General features: G+C 56.6%; 1 protein-coding gene across 3 annotated transcripts in view; it reads left to right on the top strand.

Annotated features, from left to right (window-relative positions):
• CORO2A (coronin 2A) overlaps positions 1–18,917 on the top strand; it is a 53,491-nt gene that overhangs the window by 10,243 nt on the left and 24,331 nt on the right. For all 3 annotated transcript variants that reach the window (XM_070250807.1, XM_023629732.2, XM_023629733.2), the window contains exon 2: positions 17,478–17,678. In XM_070250807.1, the coding sequence (XP_070106908.1) occupies positions 17,478–17,678 (201 nt within the window). The remainder of the gene's footprint in view (positions 1–17,477; positions 17,679–18,917) is intronic.

Raw genomic sequence — 18,917 nt, 5'->3', positions numbered from 1 at the left:
GCAGTGGGACTTGTCTGAGTTCACACAGCGAGGAAGTGGGTCTCCTGGTGTGGTGCTGTGGGTTCCAGATTTCAGAGGCGGTTCCTTTCCTGAATCGTCCTCTGGAGATGAGAACATGATGCTGCTGAGTCTGCAGCCCGGCAGAGGAGTCCTAGCCGGCTGCGGGATGGACGGGAATGCCGGCGGGAAGACTTCCTGGAAGAGGGAGCGTCTAAGCTGAGCCGGTGGCAGCTGGACGTTACTGGGAGGAGTTACTGGCAAAAAGGAACAGCACGAGCAAAGGGCTGCGGCGGGCAGCGCACTGAGCCTGTGTGGGACGTGAGGCCAGGCCTCCCCTCCCGCAGGTCTACTCCCCGTCAGCCTCCATGTCTCCTCATTCTCCTTCCTCCCTTTCCCCTCTTTCCTCGCACATACAATGGTGTTTGGCTCAGGCTCAGGGAAATGTATGAGGTGCCGGCCAGAGACCAAGGGCAGGGGTGGGAGCAGCCGGCCCTGGCAGGGGGAGCGATTTGTCACTGACACCGTTTACAATTGCAGGCACATCATGATAATAAAAAGTCAGACTTTTTGATTTTATTGTTTTTAAGTGCTCTGTAGAAAATGTACCCACTTGCTGTCTGCACCCAGGCTGGCTGCTTGCCTCCCTCCTGCCCATGTCCCCCTTGCCCCACCCCTCTTCTTGCTTTACTCCTGGGCCAGACCTGGGCTTCCAATGCCCAGCTGAGAAGCCGTTGGAGGTTTTGGAATAGGGGTGCCGCCGTCTCACGGTAGCCCGAGTGGGGCTCAGCCCAGGAGAGGTGCGGGCAGAGACCAGGAGGACGGCCTGGAGGAGGCGGGAAGCACCTGGGAAACGGCGCGGATCGGAGCAGGGGAATGGAGCTGTGGGGACAGGAGCAGAATTTCAGGCCCAGGCCTCAGAAGGCCCAGGGCCTGGCTTCACAGCTGCCTGCCCCACGCCGGGTCTGGGCCAGCTCACCCGGGGGCCCGCTGGCCACAGGCTCCGGGTCCTGCGTGCCCAGGGCTGCGGGCGGCGGCAGAGGCAGCGTCCTCAGGCTCTGGGGCGCCCCAGATCTCACCCCCTAAGCATAACCTTTCACAGCGGTAACGCCCCTCAGGGGTTCCTCCCCAGCCCTCGTGGGCACTCAGACAGCAGCCCGGGAGCTGGGTTTGATTCTGCCCATTTCATAGCCGAGGAAACCGAGGTCAGAGTGACTCCCAAAACCAGGGCCTGCTGATGGCCCCCTGTCCCCTGTCCTATACCATTTGTAAGCTCTGCTGAGAGGCACATCTGCCTGCCACCCACAGCCACCCTCAGGGCCAGCAGTGACCTCACAGCACTGGGGAGGCAGCCCCAGAGGGCCCAGAGGTGCAGGGACCTCCCACGCCTGGTGAGAGGTCCAGGAGCGGCTGGACTGTGGCTGGGACATGAGGCAGCCGGTGTCAGCCTCAGGAACCAGAGATCTGCCTGCTCTCCGGGCTCTGCCACTGACCAGCCAGGTCACCTCGGCCAAGTTCCCTCCTTCCTGGGCCCTCGTCTCCTCCGCTGCTAAGTGAGGAGGTTAGACCAGATGGTTTCCACCTTGCAGCCTGAAAATCCTCTCTGGGAGCCTCCCATCTTCTATTCTGGTGGCCTCCAAAGTGAGGAGTACCAGACACTCACTGGGGTGCAGGAAAAATATGACCTCAACAAGAAATAATTCAGCTTGCTCACATTTACCTGTGTATACGTCCTCCCTGTCAGAGTGTCGGACAGCTTCGTGTCTCGTGTCTCCAGACGTCTCTGGAGAGAAGGGATGACGAGGACATCCTTACTCTTTGGTCTGTTTTTGCTGCTTTATCCCAATTAATAAACCTGGTTAATTAATCCAGGTTAATCCAGATTAATTAATCCAGATTGAGTTTATGGATTATATTAACCAGGTTCAACTAAACCAGCCCTCACGAGATGGACAGTGGTTTTAGAAGATTCCAGCAGAACGCTGGGCTGCTGGTAATTGTAACAATGCCCGTACGTGTGGACGAGACAGTGCGACGGTTAACACTTGGGTTTCCAGCACGGTCACTTCATCAGCCACAAGACGAGGAAAAAAAACAGTGACGAGCTAGTCAAGTCTGACAAGGAGCCAGCCCAAGGTTTTTTTAAATTTGGGGACACTATTTGAAATACAGATTTACATCACTCTGGTTAACGACGAGCCTCGCCTCGTGGGTGTGCTGTGCCGTGTGGCCTCTGAGGATGGTTCCTTGTATAGAATATAAAACATTGGGGGAGTGAGTTCAGCTTTTTTCCCTTTGGAAGGAGTAAATGATCAAAGAAGTTTGGGTCCCACTCTCTAGCCTCCTGATCTGTTCCGTGCTGTCGCCGCCTCTGACACGCCACCGCGTCAGTGATTGCTTTGTACGAGTAGGGTGCAGTTTCTCCGTTTGTCTCCCCGTTCCCAGCGCAGAGACCCCGTAGCTGCCTCTGGCCCAAGAAGCCCAGCACGGGCTCTGCCTCCCTCCCGCTGGGGACTAGGTGAGAGTGGTTTGAGCTGATGTGCTCCTGTTCAACCTTCCATCATGGGCTGCTGGCGCTCCGCTGGCCTTTCTAGCAGCAAAGGCCGGGGTCTGCCTTCTCTCCTTGCCCTACGGGGCCCCGTCTTTCCAGGCCTAAAGCACACTCCTTAGAAACGCAGCCCACCTTTCAAAGGTCTGAGCCCAGGGAGGGCCTCGCGGGGTGAATGCCCCAGCCTCACCATTAGAAGACCTTTCTCCCCAGCCGCCTTTGGAATTTGTCTCTCCGGGAACAGCAACACAGATAAGGAACAAAATATTTGGTACCGTATCCAGGCACAGGATCAAAGGAAACTTTGTTCTGTGTCTTAGAGGACTTTTCTGGGCTGGGGGTGGGTGCCACAGACTTGGATCCTCTTCCTAATTCTGCCCTTTGTGGGTGGGCAGGCTGACTCAGTTTCCCCTTCTGCACCCTGTGATCTCTGGGGGTCTGGCCAGTGCTACTGTTCTGAGATGTGAAGTCTGGGATCTTTCGGGGGACCTGCTGTCCCCCATCTGGAGGGTTTGGGTGTGGTCTGGCCGCCACACTGGGCGAGTGATGGGGACAGCTTGGAGGATTACGAGGAGGCAATCAAAATGGGGAGAAGATGGGAAACTGAGTCACACAAGAAACTCCCCAGGCTGGGGCAGCGCCATGCGAGGGGCACACGGTCAGGAGCCTCGGCGCCCTGGAGGGCTGTCGTGGGCAAAGGCAGCGGATGTGGTTGGTGATGTGGTTGGTGGGGCTCCTGGGATGGAGACATGGTGGGGAAGTGACAGATTTCCGCTCAGCAGGAAGAGGAAGTCTGACACTTGAGCTCTTCAGGGAAGGGGTGAGCTTCCCAGCACTAGAATGGAACAAGCCAAGGCCCTTGGACTTTTCTTTTTTGTTTTTTTTTTTTTCAGGAAGATTAGCCCTGAGCTAACTACTGCCAGTCCTCCTCTTTTTGCTGGGGAAGCCTGGCCCTGAGCTAACATCCATGCCCATCTTCCTCTACTTTATATGTGGGACACATACCACAGCATGGCATGCCAAGCGGTGCCATGTCCGCACCCGGGATCCGAACCGGCAAACCCCGGGCCGCCGAGAAGCGGAACGTGTGCACTTAACCGCTGCGCCACCGGGCCGGCCCGGCCCTCGGCCTTTTCAGATGGAATGGTGTGGAAAGGGGGGCAGAGAGCTGGGTCCCTGACCCTGGCGGTCCTGGGGTAGTGTATATTTTTTTTGCCCCCAGATGTAATAAGAGCATTTGAGAGGGAGTGAGTGGGTCTGGCTAGGAACTGGATTAGGTGAGAATTAGAGCTTTAGAGTCTAAGTCAGCGCTCGGGGTGGGGGAGGGGCACGGCTGTCTCTGTTTCCGTCCAGTTCAGGGGGCTCCGGTGCCCCCAGCACAGGTGATGCCCCGCCCCTGGGTCTTTAGATCTGGAGGTGTTGCCACTTGGAGGAGAAAGGAAGGACGTGGGCGTGTTGTGCTTCTGGTTTAATCTGTTCACAGTCCTCGTCCATTTTTACTGAACGTTCGTTTCAGTCCATTAATACAGTGAGTAGCTTAGGGCGGGCCTGACTCACCGTGATGCTTAGGAGGAGTGACTGTTCTTAACGTATTTGACTCCATCTTGCGTTTACCACGTGCGAGGCGGGGTTCTCAGTGCTCGCCAGATGTGAGCTCGTTTACTGTCACCATCCCATCTCACAGTGAGAAAACCTGAGGCCTAGAGAGGTCGCCTGGGCTGCCCGAGGTCTCCCAGCTGGTGTGCGGTGGGGCCGCAGCTGGAGCCCAGCGGGCGGGTCGCCGACTGTGTCTGTAGCAGCTGCTCTGCGCCTCTCCTTGTGGTCCTGTCATGTAATAAAGCCACAGAGCGCCTCTGCCTCTGTTCTCCCTTCAGAGCCACCAAAGCCTCCGGAGGGTGACCGGCAGGGATATGCACTCCCATTTTATGGATGGGGCACTGGGGCCCAGAGAGGGACCAAGACTAGAGCAGGTCACACAGCATACAGGGCCGGAGCAGACTGGAGCCCCTGGTCTCAGAGCATCTGTGCAGCTTCCCGTTCAGAGCAGGGCCCCCAGCTGAAGCCGAGTGGGAGGACGTGCTGGCTGGCGAAGGCCCTAACTCTGACCCTTGACCAGGAGGAGCTGCAGTCAGCTGCACAAAGGGACAGCGAGCAGAGGGAGGTGGGCGGGAAGAGCCGGCCCCTGACTCAGAGAAGTCACCCAGCCCAGCCCGAAGGCATGGGGGAGTGGTGAGGACCCTTGCCCCCAGGGCCCCTTCTGCGGGAGGCCTGGGCAGAGGAGGCCCCAACTAGCCAGGAGGAAAGGGACAGCATGAGGGGAACGAACCTGAGGATGGACACTAAGGCCCGGGGTCAGGAAGGGTGAAAAAGAAGCAGGGGCTCCACGGGGGAAGTATCGGGAAGCAGAGATGGAGCCCACCGAGGCGATGGCCTGCGGAGAGCTGGGCACTGATCTAGGTGCTGCTATTTCTTTTTTTTTTTTATTGTGGTAAAATTTAGATAACATAAAATTTACCATTTTAACCATTTTTATGCATGTGGTTCTGTGACATGAAATTCATTCACACTATTGTGCAACCATCACCACCATAATTTTTAACTTTTATTTATTTTTATTTTTTATTTTTTTGCTGAGGAAGATTCACCCTGAGCTAACATCCATGCCAGTCTTCCTCTATTTTTTAGTATGTGGGCCACCAGCACAGCATGGCCACTAACAAAACGTATAGGTCCACACCCAGGAACTCGAACCCGGGCCGCTGAACTTAACCATTAGGCCACCAGGGCTGGCCCCTGTAATTTTTAAATTTCTGTTTCACAGTGGCCCACTCTGTTCTTTCATGGCCTTGCTTACATCTGTTGATGAAAAGTGTGTGTTCAGTGCTGAAATATCATGTTTGACAAAAGCCATCCATAGGAGACCAGCACAGCTTCCCCCCGCCGCCCCGCCCTCTGCTGATAATGACTCACCTCCTGAATCTTCACGACGCCCCCATCGGGCAGGTTCTGTCCTTGACCCCAGTTTACAGATGAGGAGGCTGCAGCACAGAGAGGGTTAGTATCTTCCCCAAATCCCCCCGGCTCTTGTCTGGCCCACTGGCTGCCACCGTTTGTTGAGGACCCACTGTGTGCTAGATACTCGGTTCCTTCTCACCCCATCTCAGCACGGGTCAGCGAGCGCTCGGTGCCCAGGTGGGGCCAAGACTTAGAGAAGGTGAGTCTGTGTTTGCAATCGGGTCTTTGACTGTGAAGCCGGTGTGTTGACACCCTGCCCTCGAGGCCGGAGAGGCTGGCATGGGAACCCCCGGCCGGCTCTTGAGTGCTGGCCTGAGCCCATGGCACATACTGGGAAGAAAACCTGAGAGATGGAAAGCCAGGAACCCCGCCCCAGAGGCCAGGGTTGGGAAGTGGTTGTGTGCTCTGGAGCCCTGGGAGGATGGGTCCTGCCGCCTGCGAGTCACGTCACCTCGGGAAAGCGCCCCCGTCGCTCTGAGAGGGCCGGCTTGCTGCATCCGTGAAATGGGGCGAGTTCTCCCCACCCCAGGGGGCGTGAGGAGTGAACTGAACTGTGTCATAGAGCAGGGCTGGAGCGCAGTGGTGCTCAGACTGGTCCGCAGACCAGCTGCGTCATCATCAACTGGGAGCTTGGTAGAAATGCAGATGCTCAGGCTCCATCCCAGACTTGCAGGATCAGAAACTCAGGTAGGCCCGGCACCCTGGGTGTTGGTCAGCCCTCAAGGTGACTCCAGTGCCTCTCGAGTCTGAGACCCACTGCTGGAGAGCTTCACGCGCCAGGTCAGGGAGGCGCTGTTCCAGTCCTCATGGAGGCCGAGTGGGACTCCAGGCGCGCGAGTGCCGCCTCAGCCTGGGGCTCCCAGGGCTCTCCTGTACTCGTCCTCCTCGGCGGGGCCTCCTGCCTCCCTGGCCTGTAGGCCCAGCCTGAAGAGAGGATCTGGCAGAGCTCGGGGAGGCTAGCAACCGGGAGAAGGCAGCCTCACCACACTCTCCTGGCTGCTGTTGCAGACACTGCCTGGGGAATTGATGAAGGCTGAGCAGTGGCATTTATCTCCAGGTTAATAAGCGGGTGAGGGAGAAGCAGGAAGGAATTTCCCATCACCCTACTGCATGTGCGGCTGGGCCAGGAAGCGGGGTATTGGGCTCCCAGGCGCAGGCAGGAGCAGGCAGGCCCTCAGGCACATCTGGGGACTCTCACCAGGGGAAATGGGTTGAAGGCTGAAAGGACACTATTTTCTGATTAAAAACTCCAGCTACTGAGACGGGGCCCAGAACTGAGCGTGTGGGCCGGGCCTGTCGGTTGCTGGCCCTCGCAGAGAGCTGAGACCTGTGGAGGCGCATCGGGCCTTGACTCCTGGTCAGCAGACCGCGGGCTCTGCGCTCTCCCTAATCGCGCATGCTCTCTTCCTGAGTGCAGGCGACGAGGGCCGCAGGGTGCCCTCCCTGGCCTCCCCGCGCTCCGCATTCCCTCAGCCGGTGGGAGCGGCGTGAAAGGAAACCTACTCCTTTCTTCCTTAGGCACAGCCCCAAAGCTGGGGAAAGAAAATCCTTCCCCAGGCCAGACGTGCTAACACGTCAAGGCAGGGGCTAACTCCGCTTCGGCTGTCACCTCACCACACCCGGGTCACAAACTTGGACGCCTCCCGGAGTCCCAAGTGCCCGCTCCTCGGCCGGCATTCGGAGCCCTCGCCCGGTCCCCTTTCCAGCCGCTGCCTGCATTGCTCACCTGCGTCTGCCTAGACCCAGCCCCCCAGGCCTCCGGCTCCCCTCCCCACACTGCGTGCCCCTCGGCCTGGCGGAGCACGGTGCCTTCCGCCTGGGACGCCTGCACCCTCGGCGTTGAAGGCTAAGCTTGACTTTTCCTCCTGGCAGTGACTCCAGGCCCCCTCCCTGCTGCGGCCTGTGCAGCCCTGTTCACCTGAATCGAGCGAGCTTGCCAGTTTCCTGGCGGCCTCCCCCATCAGTGCGAGCCTGAGGAGCTGCGCACCCCTCAGGGGCGTCCTTGCCTCTGCCCCACGTGCCCGGCACAGGTCAGGCTCCGGGAGGCCCTGACGATGCTGACTGAACTCAATCTGAGTTCCAGGTCCCTGCAACAGGGCAGAGTGAGCGCTGACTTCTGGGTCCGATGTGGGCTTCCCCTGGCAACAGAATGCAGGCCCCCTGGCCAGATGCCCATCCCAGGACTGGGGCTGGGGGTCTTCAGCCCTGCCTCCGGCCTCCTGAGCAAGGCACTCTCCCTCTCTCAGCCTCAGTGTCCCTCTCTGTCCAGAGACAGGTCCAGAAGCTCTGCTGGGGAACCGAGGGGGAGCAGGAAGTGGAGCCTCCAGGATTTCGGCCTCCTGGAGGCCTCTTTAGAAAGTCCCCAGTGACCCTTGTCTCTCGAAACTCCCAGATACGGAGATTGTGGGGCAATAAATCTGCATGGAGTTTTGGTCAGGGCCTGATTTGGGGACTAATCAGAAGCAGCCCTGGGGCGCTGCCAGGCACACAGCTCCGTTGCCCTGCGATCCCGGGTTCTGGTGTGTGCGGGCTGCAGGGCCCTCCGCCATCGTCCTCACGGGTGAACAGGACAGGAGTGTCACCTGCCTTAGAAAACAGAACCTGAGAAGGGACGAGCTCTGCCCGAGGTCCTGGAGCAACTTGGCATCAGAATCAGGACTCTGCCGCCTGACCAGCATGCCTGCGGTGGAAGTGACAGGCGCAGCCCCCCACCCCGACTGCCCAGAGTGGGCTTCAGGAGAGGCTGGCTGCGTGCCGGACAGCTCCGTCCAGGTCAGTCACCCCTGATGCTGCTCGTGAATCTGGCCTGAGTGTGGGCAGAGCTGACAGGCAGGAGCGTTTGGAGTTGACGGCCAGGTGGGGGATGAATGGACGGGCAGCTAGGTGCATGGATGGATGGAGGACAGAAGGAAGAAACAGGGAGCAGGGCGGGAGGAAGGGAAGGAGCGCCTATCAGCTGAGCTCTTACTTGGTAGCAGACACGTGCAAGGTAATTTACAGCCGTGATCTCATCTAAGCCTTGACGAGACCCTGTGAGGTGGATATTAGGGTACCCTGTTACAGATGAGGATGCTGAGGCCCAGAGACAAATGGAGGTCCAGGATTTGAACCTGTACCTCCTCTTTCCTTGCCTCGGGTTACCTCACAGGATAGAGAGAACTCAGGCCAGGAGCTGGGGACACTCCCTGGTGGTAGTTCTGTTTGGGCCCCAGACGGTAGAGTGAGAGGAGGGCGTCCTAGGAGCCCAGCAGAGTGCCAACCCTGGACTCGCCTGGGCCAACTGGGCTCTAGGCAGAGAGAAGGGGCGTGAGCAAGGCCGGGCCGTCTGGGAAAACGCACTGCTCTGAGGGGAGAGCAGAAAGACCCGTATGGCTCAAAGGGCAGGGCCGTGGAGACAAGGAGAAGGCCGTCGGCAATGTGGGGGCCTCACCACCCACGTCCAGCAGAGGGCTTCATCCTGAGGACAGAGGGGACCCGGGGTGGGTCTTAAGGGAAATGACAGAGTCAGGTCGGGGCAGGATAGGAGGCCTGGGCTGAGCTGGGGGAGAAACCAAGTCACCGAGAGAAAAGGCTGCCCAAGCCTCGCACTGCTTACAGCAAGGGGGTAGAGAGCAGGGGCTGTGGGAGGCCACCATGCTGTCTCAGGGGTGCCCAGCCCCTCCTCGGCCAGCCCGGGCTCTGGGCAGTGTCAGATGTCAGGAGAAGGCACTCCCTCGGGCCTAATCTCATCAGGAGGAGAGAGGCATTTTCTCAGCTCCCTCTGCCTCCATCTGTATTTCCTGTGGACCTGCAGGGAGGCATCTGTGCTGGACCAGAAGGACCAGAGAGCTGGAGGAGGGGAGGCGGGCGGAGAGCCTGGAGACAGGCGGCTCGACTTCCCGCTGCAGGGGGCCTTCAGTGGCCTGTGCTGCTGGTAGGGGCTGGCGCTGGAGGCCTGCGGAGGGTCCCCGCCTTCCTGCTGGGGCCGTGCTGGTGTCGCACACCAAAGGGCTTCCCTGCCCTGCCTGCCCCCGCCCCACCAAGAGCCCCTGTCCCCTCAGCACAGGGCTGAGCTGGGCTGCTGGCCTCCCCCTGAAGAGCCCTGCCAGGGTCTTTTTTTTTTTTTTAATTATTTTATTGAGGTCATAATGGTTTATGACTTTGTGTAAATTTCAGGTGTACATCATTATATTTCAGTTTCTGTATAGACTGCATCGTGCTCACCACCACTAGTCTAGTTACCATCCATCACTATACACATGTGCCCTCTTACCCCTTTTCGCCCGCCCCGCCACTCCATCCCCTCTGGTGACCACTAATCTGCTCTCCTTGTCCGTGTGTGTGTTTATCTTCCACATATTAGTGAAATCATACGGTGTTTGTCTTTCTCCGTCTGACTTATTTCGCTCAGCAGAATACACAAGGTCCATCTGTATTGTTGCAAATGGCACAATTTCATCTTTTTATGGCTGAGTAGTGTTCCGTTGTGTATATTTATCCATCCATCAGTTGATGGGCACTTGGGTTGCCTCCAAGTCTTGGTTATTGTGCATAATGCTGCAGTGAACATAGGGGTGCAGATATCTTTTCGAATTAGTGTTTCCATGTTCGCAAATACCCAGCAGTGGGGTAGCTGGACCACCTGGTAGGTCTGTTCTTCTTTTCTGAGGACTCTCCATACTGCTTTCCACAGCGGCTGCACCAGTTGGCACTGCCCCCAGCAGCATATTCAGCTTCCTCTCCATCAGCAGGGCTCGAGGGTTAGCTTTTCACGTGTGCTGTGTGTTCCTTCTGTCGCTGCGCTGAGCGCTGGGCCAGAGCTCTGTGCCCAGCTGGCTGCTTTGCACTTTCTGGTTTGGGATTTTTACTCTGCTCCCCGAGATGCTGGGCCCTCGGCACCTACCTGTTATACACTGAATCAAATCGAGTGTCCTGTAAGCATTGAGACCCCAACAGTCCTAACAGCAAACGTTTTGTTGAACACTAAGTATGCACCCAGCAGGGCCCCCTGTGCTGTGTGGATTATCCCATGTCATCGTCAGGGCAGCCCTGTGAGAGAGTGTGGACGCGGTACTAAACAGCTTGGCTTTGAATTCCACCTCGGCCACCTACTAGCGGTGTCATTTGGGGCAAGTTGCTTAACCTGTTTGTGTCCCAGTTTTCTCCTGTGTAAAAATGGGGTGCTAATAGTACTCACGGGATTGCTGTGAGGGTCGTCAGTACATGAGACGTACTTCACACCTAGTAAGCAATGTAAGCGTTAGGTATAATTTGTTTGTTATTGTGTCTAATAGACACGGTAAGTAACTTGCCCAAAGTCACACAGGTAGGACGGACATGTTCTGCAATGACCCTGTTTAATTGGGTACCAGTTGCTACATGGGGCTGTTGAGTACTTGAAATGTTGCTCGTGGGGCTGAAGAGCTGAATGTTACATTTTATTCCAGTTTAACTTTGATTTAGAAGCCGCATGTGACTCGTGGCCCCTGTGTTGGCCAGAGCTGGCGCCTGGGTCCAAGCCCAGCGATGGGATTTAAGTGACTCTCATGTGCGTCCGGAGCTGCAGACCCAGCCCTGTGCTTCCGCAGCCTGTCAGACTGAGGCCAGCTGTCTCCCCTGCTCTCCACCGTTCCCCTGAGAAGTGTGAACACGTGGAGAGCAGTGACTGACCCGTCGTCTCTGGCCCCCGTCCCCACCCCAGTTGGGCCCGCACGGAGCTCGCACTGAGCCAGGACTCGTGGTCGCGGGCTGGTGACTGAGTTAAATCAGTCGCCTCTCTTTACAAACCCCCTTGGAGTCTTCTGCTTTGAAATGTTCTGTTCTCTGGTTCAGGATGTTGAGAAGTCCGTTCTAGAGCCTTCTCTCTCACAGGCAAGTTGTCAGAGTCAAGGGTACTGGTGACTTACAGTGGAATTGTTGCCTGTAAATCAGATAAAAGTTTTCTGGAGACACCTGTGGTGGGATGACCAACTTGTCCCTGTTTGCCTGGAACTTTCCCGATTTTAGCGCTGGAAGCCCTGCATCCCGGGGATACCGTCCCGGTGACAGTTGGTCCGTCTATTTCTGTGGAGAGTGACAGGGCCTCTTCTGACTTTGAAGGAGGGAAGAGAACTGAGCTTGTGGGGTGCCACTCTAAGGTCCCAGGGACCTGGGTCCCGTCCTGTCGCTCTAGACCCTGGTGCTGGCCTGTCAAAGACAAAACTAGAGACACCTTGGGCCAAGAAGTGGCAGCTAAACTGGGGCCTGGCCTCAGATGAACAGAATCGACTGGACAAAATGCTTCCCAGGGAGGAGTGGCTGAGACCTGTGGTTTCTCCTTTGCAAAGCCTGGTGACACAGGAAGCTCCGTGGCAAGCAGCTAGTCAAGCAGAGACCTGCCCTGACCTCAGATGGCCTGGGTTCCCCAGCTAGATACCCCACCCTCCAGGGGTGGTCAGAAGCCCAGTAAGGATTCAGGACGAATTAGAAGGAGCTTTCCTGGCAAGTTTGGGGTCAAGGCCAGAATCAGAATAAACTCTACATGGATAATAGTCGGTCCAGGATTGGAGGCCAGGTGAGGGCCCCCCCCCCCGCCGCCATGATCAGGTGTGTATTGTGTTAATTCCTGGACTTTGTAGGCCACCTTCAAATAGTGTCCTTTACTCTTAAGTAACCTTTTCTCATTTTTTAGAACTAGGAAACGTGATTCTAGTCTCTCTACTAACTGCGGCTGACACACATGCGAGGTATGTAGGGCATGTAGGGGGGCAGCTCATGGACCACAAGATCAGGTTTTAAGAGAAAAAGTAACACTGCAAATATAAGCTGTGGAACCACAGACTTTCAAAGGGACGGCGGTAGCCACAGCGCCAGCCTCCTGTGCATCCCGCACGTCCAGGTCCAAGATCAAATCAGGTGGTTCCATTCTTCCCCGAGGCCAGGAACAGCACAATTAACGAATAACCTTTTATGCTGCTTTGGGCCACACCCAGTGTGCGTTTGGTTTCAGCCACCCTGCAGCTGACCCTTGGCCTGCAGTGATTCAGGGCTGGGCTGGGCTGGGCTGGGAAGACGGCCTTTGAAGGCAGGAATGTCTCAGTGTCTCTCTGTCTCTGTCTCTGTCTCACACATCAGATAGGAGCCCATGGCAGGAAGAGGGGCGTCTGGACCAGGTCTGGCTTCTGTCTCCCACCTCCACTGCTCCTACGGATATGATCTTGGTCAAGTCACTTCCTCTGCACCAAATGGGGACAACAATCTCCAGCAGAGTAAGGGATGGGACAGGCAGCAAGCCATTCCACTGTCAGACATTAAGAAATAAACACAATGGGATGTTAAACCCAGAGGCAACTAAATGCTTTTCGGGGGCGGAGAATTCGCAGCCCTTGGAGCCCCATCCTGTGGCATCAGGCCCGCTAAGCATGCATGAGATCGCAGTAGAATCAATGCCACCCCCTACTTTGTGCCCCAGCGGGCTGGCCTGCCACACCTGAGAAGGCCTGCTGTGGCTTTGATGTGGGCCCAGCCGTATGGGACCGGGCAGGATAGGACAAGTGACAGGGGGTAAACCTGGCCCAGCCCATGGGCGAGGGCCTCCCAGTGGTGAGGGCCCGCCGTGGTCTGCATTTCCAGGCAAGTGTCTGCTTGTGGGGAAAATATGACTCCCGTTCTCTGAACTACCAAGTCCTTAGACTCATGCGTGCACTGATAGACACATGCACACGTTCATGCACAGATGCAGTTAAACACCCAGATGCATGCGTGTGTGCACATCACAGCAGTGCATGGACACATATGGACACCCGATGAATGCAGTGCTCGTGCACAGATTTGCACACACAGTGCACTCGTTTGCACAAGCTTCACCCACATGTATGCGTGCACACTCCCACACCTGTGGCAAAGGGAGATACGTGCCACCTGGCTTGGCGCCGCCCCCACCCCCACTTCTCTAACTTTCCCTTCATGGCAACAGGTCTGGAAGAACCTTGGCAGTGGAGATAAGGTGCTGGGGCGGGGCAGGGCGGAGACACAAGTTTGGAAAGGAGGAGCAGAAGGTCATTGATGTTCATGCTGCTTCTCGCAAACTTCCTCAGTGGAGGCCAGCAGCCCCCTTTCCGGGGGGCGCCCACTTAGTTTCCTGAGCCTCGTTTTCCTTTTCTGTAAAGTGGGGGTGATAATGGTCTTGATACCTCCCCTTCCGGGCCGAGATGGGATCCAGGTGAGATGGGTGTGAAGGAGCTTTCATCATCCTGGGCGTCATCTGTGGGAGCCTGGGGCGGGAAGCCCCTGAGACAGGGCTGGGTCAGCTCCCAGCTCCATCACCCCCCAGCTCTGTGACCTCAGGAGGTTTCTTTGCTTCTCTGCCTCAACCCTCCCTCTGGGATGGGGAGCAGGGCGGCGCCTGCCTGCCAAGTTCACACAAGGGAAGCGCTGGAATGATGCCTGGCACGTAGCAGGCACCCCAAAACTGAGTTGTTTTTGCCATGGAGGTGGCTGTGAGCTAAAGGAGAGTCGTCACCAGGCCTCTCGAGGCCCCCTGCTTCCTCCTGGGCTGAGAGCCGTCCCTTGTCCCTCAGGTGTGGGGCCAGGCCCCAGGCTTCGAAGGGAGAGTGCTGGGCGTGGCCAGAGGGGCCAGGACTGCTGATGAGAGTCGGGTCCTGTTGACTCAGCAGCCGTGGCTGTGACCAGTCCCCTCGCCCGCCAGCCCACCATGGGCCCTCAGCCCCGAGGCTGGTTTGTCCCACCCCTTGGTTTTCACTCACCTGTCCCCTCCTCTCCATCCCCCCTGCCCTCCTTCAGCCCAGGTGACCATCAGATGCTCTCCTGTTCCACCCTTCCTTCTCTCAGCAGTCAGAGGAATCCACCAGAAAGGGAAACTCGCTCCTCCGGCCGCTTTAACCCCTGCAGCAGCTCCCTGCTGCCCTCAGAGGCCGAGCTCTGTTACGTGGCTCCTGAGGGGATCTGAGTGCTGCCTCCTCGCCCCGCTCTTCCCGTGCTCTGGCCTCGCCCAGCACGGGCAGCCATTCGTCAAACGACCTCTGGTTGTCTCTACGTGGGGCAATGTGTTCGTCACGACAGGTAGGCTGTGCTCTGTAAGAAAAAGCCCCACCAGCTCTGTGGTTCGCTCTCAAGTTTATTTGTCTGTCACACTATCTATCCAACGTGAGTCAGTGGGGGATATGCTCTGCTCCACACTGTTCCCTGGGGACCCAGGATGGTGGAAGCTGCGCCATCTGGAACATGTGGCCTTTGCATCCCTTAGGCCAAAGGCAAGATTCTGGGGGTCACAGTCCAGGTCACAGCCTTCTGCCCAGGATCCTCTGGTTAGAACTAGCACTGTGGGGGCCTGACCGCCAGGAGGCTGGATGTGGGAAGAGCAGTGGAGTAGCTGATGAACGTCACCACTGGCCACGGACGGGGCCCCCGCCCCGCTGCTGCCCAAGGTGAAGCAGGGTTGGGGGGCCTGGAGCTGAGCCTGCTGACTTGCTCCCTACTTGCCCATCCCCAGCCCAGGCCACCTCATGGCCAAGACACGAGGCAGGTCATTGTCCTCGCTCTTCTTTTCACTCAGGACCCGGCGCAGAGAAAAGCCGTGCTGCTCCTTAGCAAGGGGTGGCCTTCATCGTACAGACGCTGACTGAATCCCTTTCCAATTCTGCTTCCCTTGTCGAATTGACCACTGGGAAGCTCGGACCCAAGTCTGAGGTCCAGCTCCTCTGTGTGGGGGACCTGACAGCACACCTTCCGTGGTTAACTCCTCTGCTTTCAGGGCTCTCTGTTTGTTCCTGTGTTTCCCCTCTGTCCCCATTTCCTCACGGTGCCTTTTCCGTTCCCTTCTGTCCTGGGTTCTCTATTCCCATAAGGCTTCTTACGTCCTTTCTGGGGTCAGATGGACATTAGTCAGTCGGTCCCTGCGTTCCGTGCTGCTTCCTGTAGCTCTGGCAAGTGCAGGCAGGGTTCTGGGCAAAGCTCCCCAACAGAGTTGAGATACCTGGGCTTGATGGGGCAGACGGGCCCCACGAGGCCGACGGGCTCCCCGTGCTGGGTAAACGGCTGAGTGCTGTGACCGCTTGAGGTCAACAGCCAGACCCTGTGCCTTTGAACTGAACACAGAGAAGAGCCTCGAGGCCGGCCACCTGGGCTGGGCAAGCGCCATCTTTGTCCTGACCACGTGGGCGCCCAGCAGACGTGCCTTCCCTGGGAAGTGCCTGGGGCAGCGGCCGCGGCCAGTGTTCCCCTGCTGGGCATCCCTGGAGCAGAGCCCCAAGCCTTTCTTGAGGAGGCTGCAAGCTGGTAGAGAAGATGAGAGCAGACGCAGACTCCGAATCAGGACAGTGTCGGGGACACGGGCAGGGGGAGACGGGAGAGCAAGGCCCTGGACTCGGGGTATCTAGGAAGGGGGGAGGGGGCTTGGCGCTGGGGGGCAGGGAGCACATTGGGACTTGTGGAGACGGGTACAGTGGGTAGGGAGCTAGAAGGGCAAGCCAAACAGAGGGAAGAGCAAGGGCAGAGGCCCAGAGGACTGGAACTGCAAGAGCAGGGATGGGGAAGCTGGGTGGTGATCTTTATCTGTAAGGTACTGTTAGAAAATAAGCAAGAAAAAAGTGAATCTTGCAGTATGGGGTGGGACCCAGCCAGGAGGCCTTGACCCTGTAGGGCAGCAAAGAATGGGGAGCATCGAAGGGTGGGCTAAGGTGGTGAAGAATACAGCCAGGCTTGGTGTCCAGAAGGCCCCTCTGGCCCACATGGGCAGCGTGGATGGGGGCAGTGGGGTCAGAGAGACTGGGGGCTGTAGAGTGACCTGAGCAGCGGCCGGCGAGAGGAGGCCACCTGATGTCACGTGGTATCCTGCGTTCAGCCACTGAAGAGACGTACACTCTCTTCCAGACCGTTAGTCACCTGGCCCCGCTCAGCCTGGAGCTGTGTTCTCTTCACGCACATCGGCTGGTTTACGTGTGTGTGTATATACATTTCTTTCTTTCTAACATCTCCCAGCTGATCTTACTAAACAATATGTAGTTCCCCAAACATCCATATTTGCTTCTGTCTCAGGCCTTTTCTCAGGCTGTTTCATCTGCGTAGGACACCTTCCCCCAGCCCTCCCTTGTCCTGCCTGCCTGGCCAACCCCTACTTATCCTTCAGATCACAGTTCACATGTCACTGCCTCTGGGAAGCCCTCCCTGACAGCTATGCACTAGCCTCCATTATTACCTATGGTACACTGGGTCCCAGTGGCCCAGACTCCCTAGTGGCCTCGCTCATAGGACTCCCCATTCCTGTAAGGCTGGGCTCAGGCTTACTGGCTCTGAACCCCTGGGGCCTGGCTCAGGGCCTAGTCACACGGTGGGGCTCAGTAAATATTGGGTGAACAAATACAAGGCTGGATGAGGAGCAAGGGAAGCTCAAGGTGCCTGGATGAGAAGAGTGGTAGTGATTATTACTGTTGATCAAGGGGTCTTAACGTCTCGTCTAATTTAATCCTCATGACAAGTCTGTGAGACAGATACTTTCATTATCCGCATTTCACAGGGGAAATTGAGAAGTTAAGTCACTTGCCCACCCGGTTGCCAAGAGGCAGAGCTGGAATCGGAGCCAGGCGGGCTTGCTCCAGAGGACACGGTGTGACCGCGTGGCTGGGCCGTGCGGGGCGGGTGGCTGGGCTGTCTGGTGAGATGGTGGTAGGGAGGGAACGTGGTGAGCTCGCCATGGTTTTTCTGCCTTTTGGGGTGCAAACTTGCAGAGATGAAAAGCAAACCAGTCAGCAGCAATTATACGCTGTCTCACCAGGTCCATGGAACTCACCACAATTGTAGCATGTACACTTGGTTGCCCTTCACAGCATGTCGCTGTCCATGTGGGACCAACTGCTGTCCTGTGTTCTCGAGGTGAGCTCCCCTGTGTCCCGCTGTCAGGGCAGCAAGTCTCACGCCTCTTTGTCCCGTCTGTCCCCCGCAGATGTCATGGCACCCCCAGTACCGGAGCTCCAAGTTCCGCCACGTCTTTGGCAAACCTGCCAGCAAGGAGAACTGCTACGACGCGGTGCCCATCACCCGCAGCGTCCACGACAACCACTTCTGCGCCGTGAACCCCCAGTTCATTGCAGTCGTGACTGAGTGCGCTGGGGGGGGGGCCTTCCTCGTCATCCCCCTGCACCAGGTAAGGACGCCTCGGGCCCAGGCAGCCCTCTGCAGGCAGCACAGGACAGAGGGGGAGCAGAAAGAGCCAGGTTTTTGGTCTCATACGTGGGGTCAAGTCCTAGCCCTACGTGTGACCAGCCGCGTGACCTGAGTAAGTCATTCACCTCTGTGAGCCTGCTTTCCTCACCGGGAAAAATATATCCGCCCGGGATTTCAGCTTCTAAGTGTTGCCTTGCTACTCCTAGGGCCTCCCCTCCACCCCACTGCAAAATGATTTACCTCTGATTAAAAAATAATTTTTAATGCATTGCTGAGCTCATAAGACATTGGGGAAATTTCCAAAGCCAGCTTCTCTCACCCAAAAAGGAAACAAACCTTGAGCCAAAATCTAAGTCAGAGCGGTAAGCAGTAAGAGAGCAGGAAGAACAGGCTTGTTCTGCAGGCACGTGTGGACGGGGAAGGTGAGCCATCTGCATCTGCTGATGTTTAACCGTTTTCCACCTCCCTGAGGGTGGTTTCACATAGATTAACCTAGAAGCAGATCTTTTCTGGAGCCTGAGTCTCTGCTAAGGCAGAACCTCCTGAGGGACTAAAGGGACCCAAGGCTGGTGGTCCCAGCTTGCCTCTGGGTCGCAGCAGGAGCAGGTATGAAGTCTCCCAGAGGAGAGCGTTCCCCACGTGGACAGGATTCCCACAGAGAAGATCAGGGAAATTCGTAAGCAGAGACCACCAAGCATGTGAGCCAGCTCGGGTCAGAGTCAGCTGAGACAGCAAACAGCAGACTGAGACCCCAAAAGGACTTTCAAAGTTAAAATCATAAAGACAAATTCAAATCTCATAGGCCAGGCTTTCTGATCCCAATGAAATTGAGTTAGAAATCAATAACAAAAAATAAATTTTAAATTCCCATTCATTTAGAAATGTAAAAACACATTTCTGAATAACTTCTAGATCAGAAAAGAAATCAGAGTGGAAATTTAAAAATACTTGGAACAGAATGATAATGAAATCCATCACAAAACGTATGGGGTGGTGCTTCAGGGAGAATGTCCAGCGCTGGTGCTTGTTAGAAAAGAGGAAAGGCCGGAAATTAGCAACTAAACATTCAGCCTAAGAAGTTAGAAAAGGAACAACAGAATAAACCCAAAGAAAGTTTGAGGAAGGAACTAATAAAGAGCAGAAATCAGTGAAGGAGAATCTGAAGGTGGATTAGAGAAGCTCAGAAGAGCCGAAAGTTGGTTTCTAGGAAAGACTGACA

Source organism: Equus caballus, chromosome 25, assembly GCF_041296265.1.
Source record: "Equus caballus isolate H_3958 breed thoroughbred chromosome 25, TB-T2T, whole genome shotgun sequence".
Taxonomy (NCBI): Eukaryota; Metazoa; Chordata; class Mammalia; order Perissodactyla; family Equidae; genus Equus; species Equus caballus.
The sequence above is the reverse complement of the archived record's forward strand: the minus strand, read 5'-3'. Positions and strand labels throughout refer to the sequence as shown.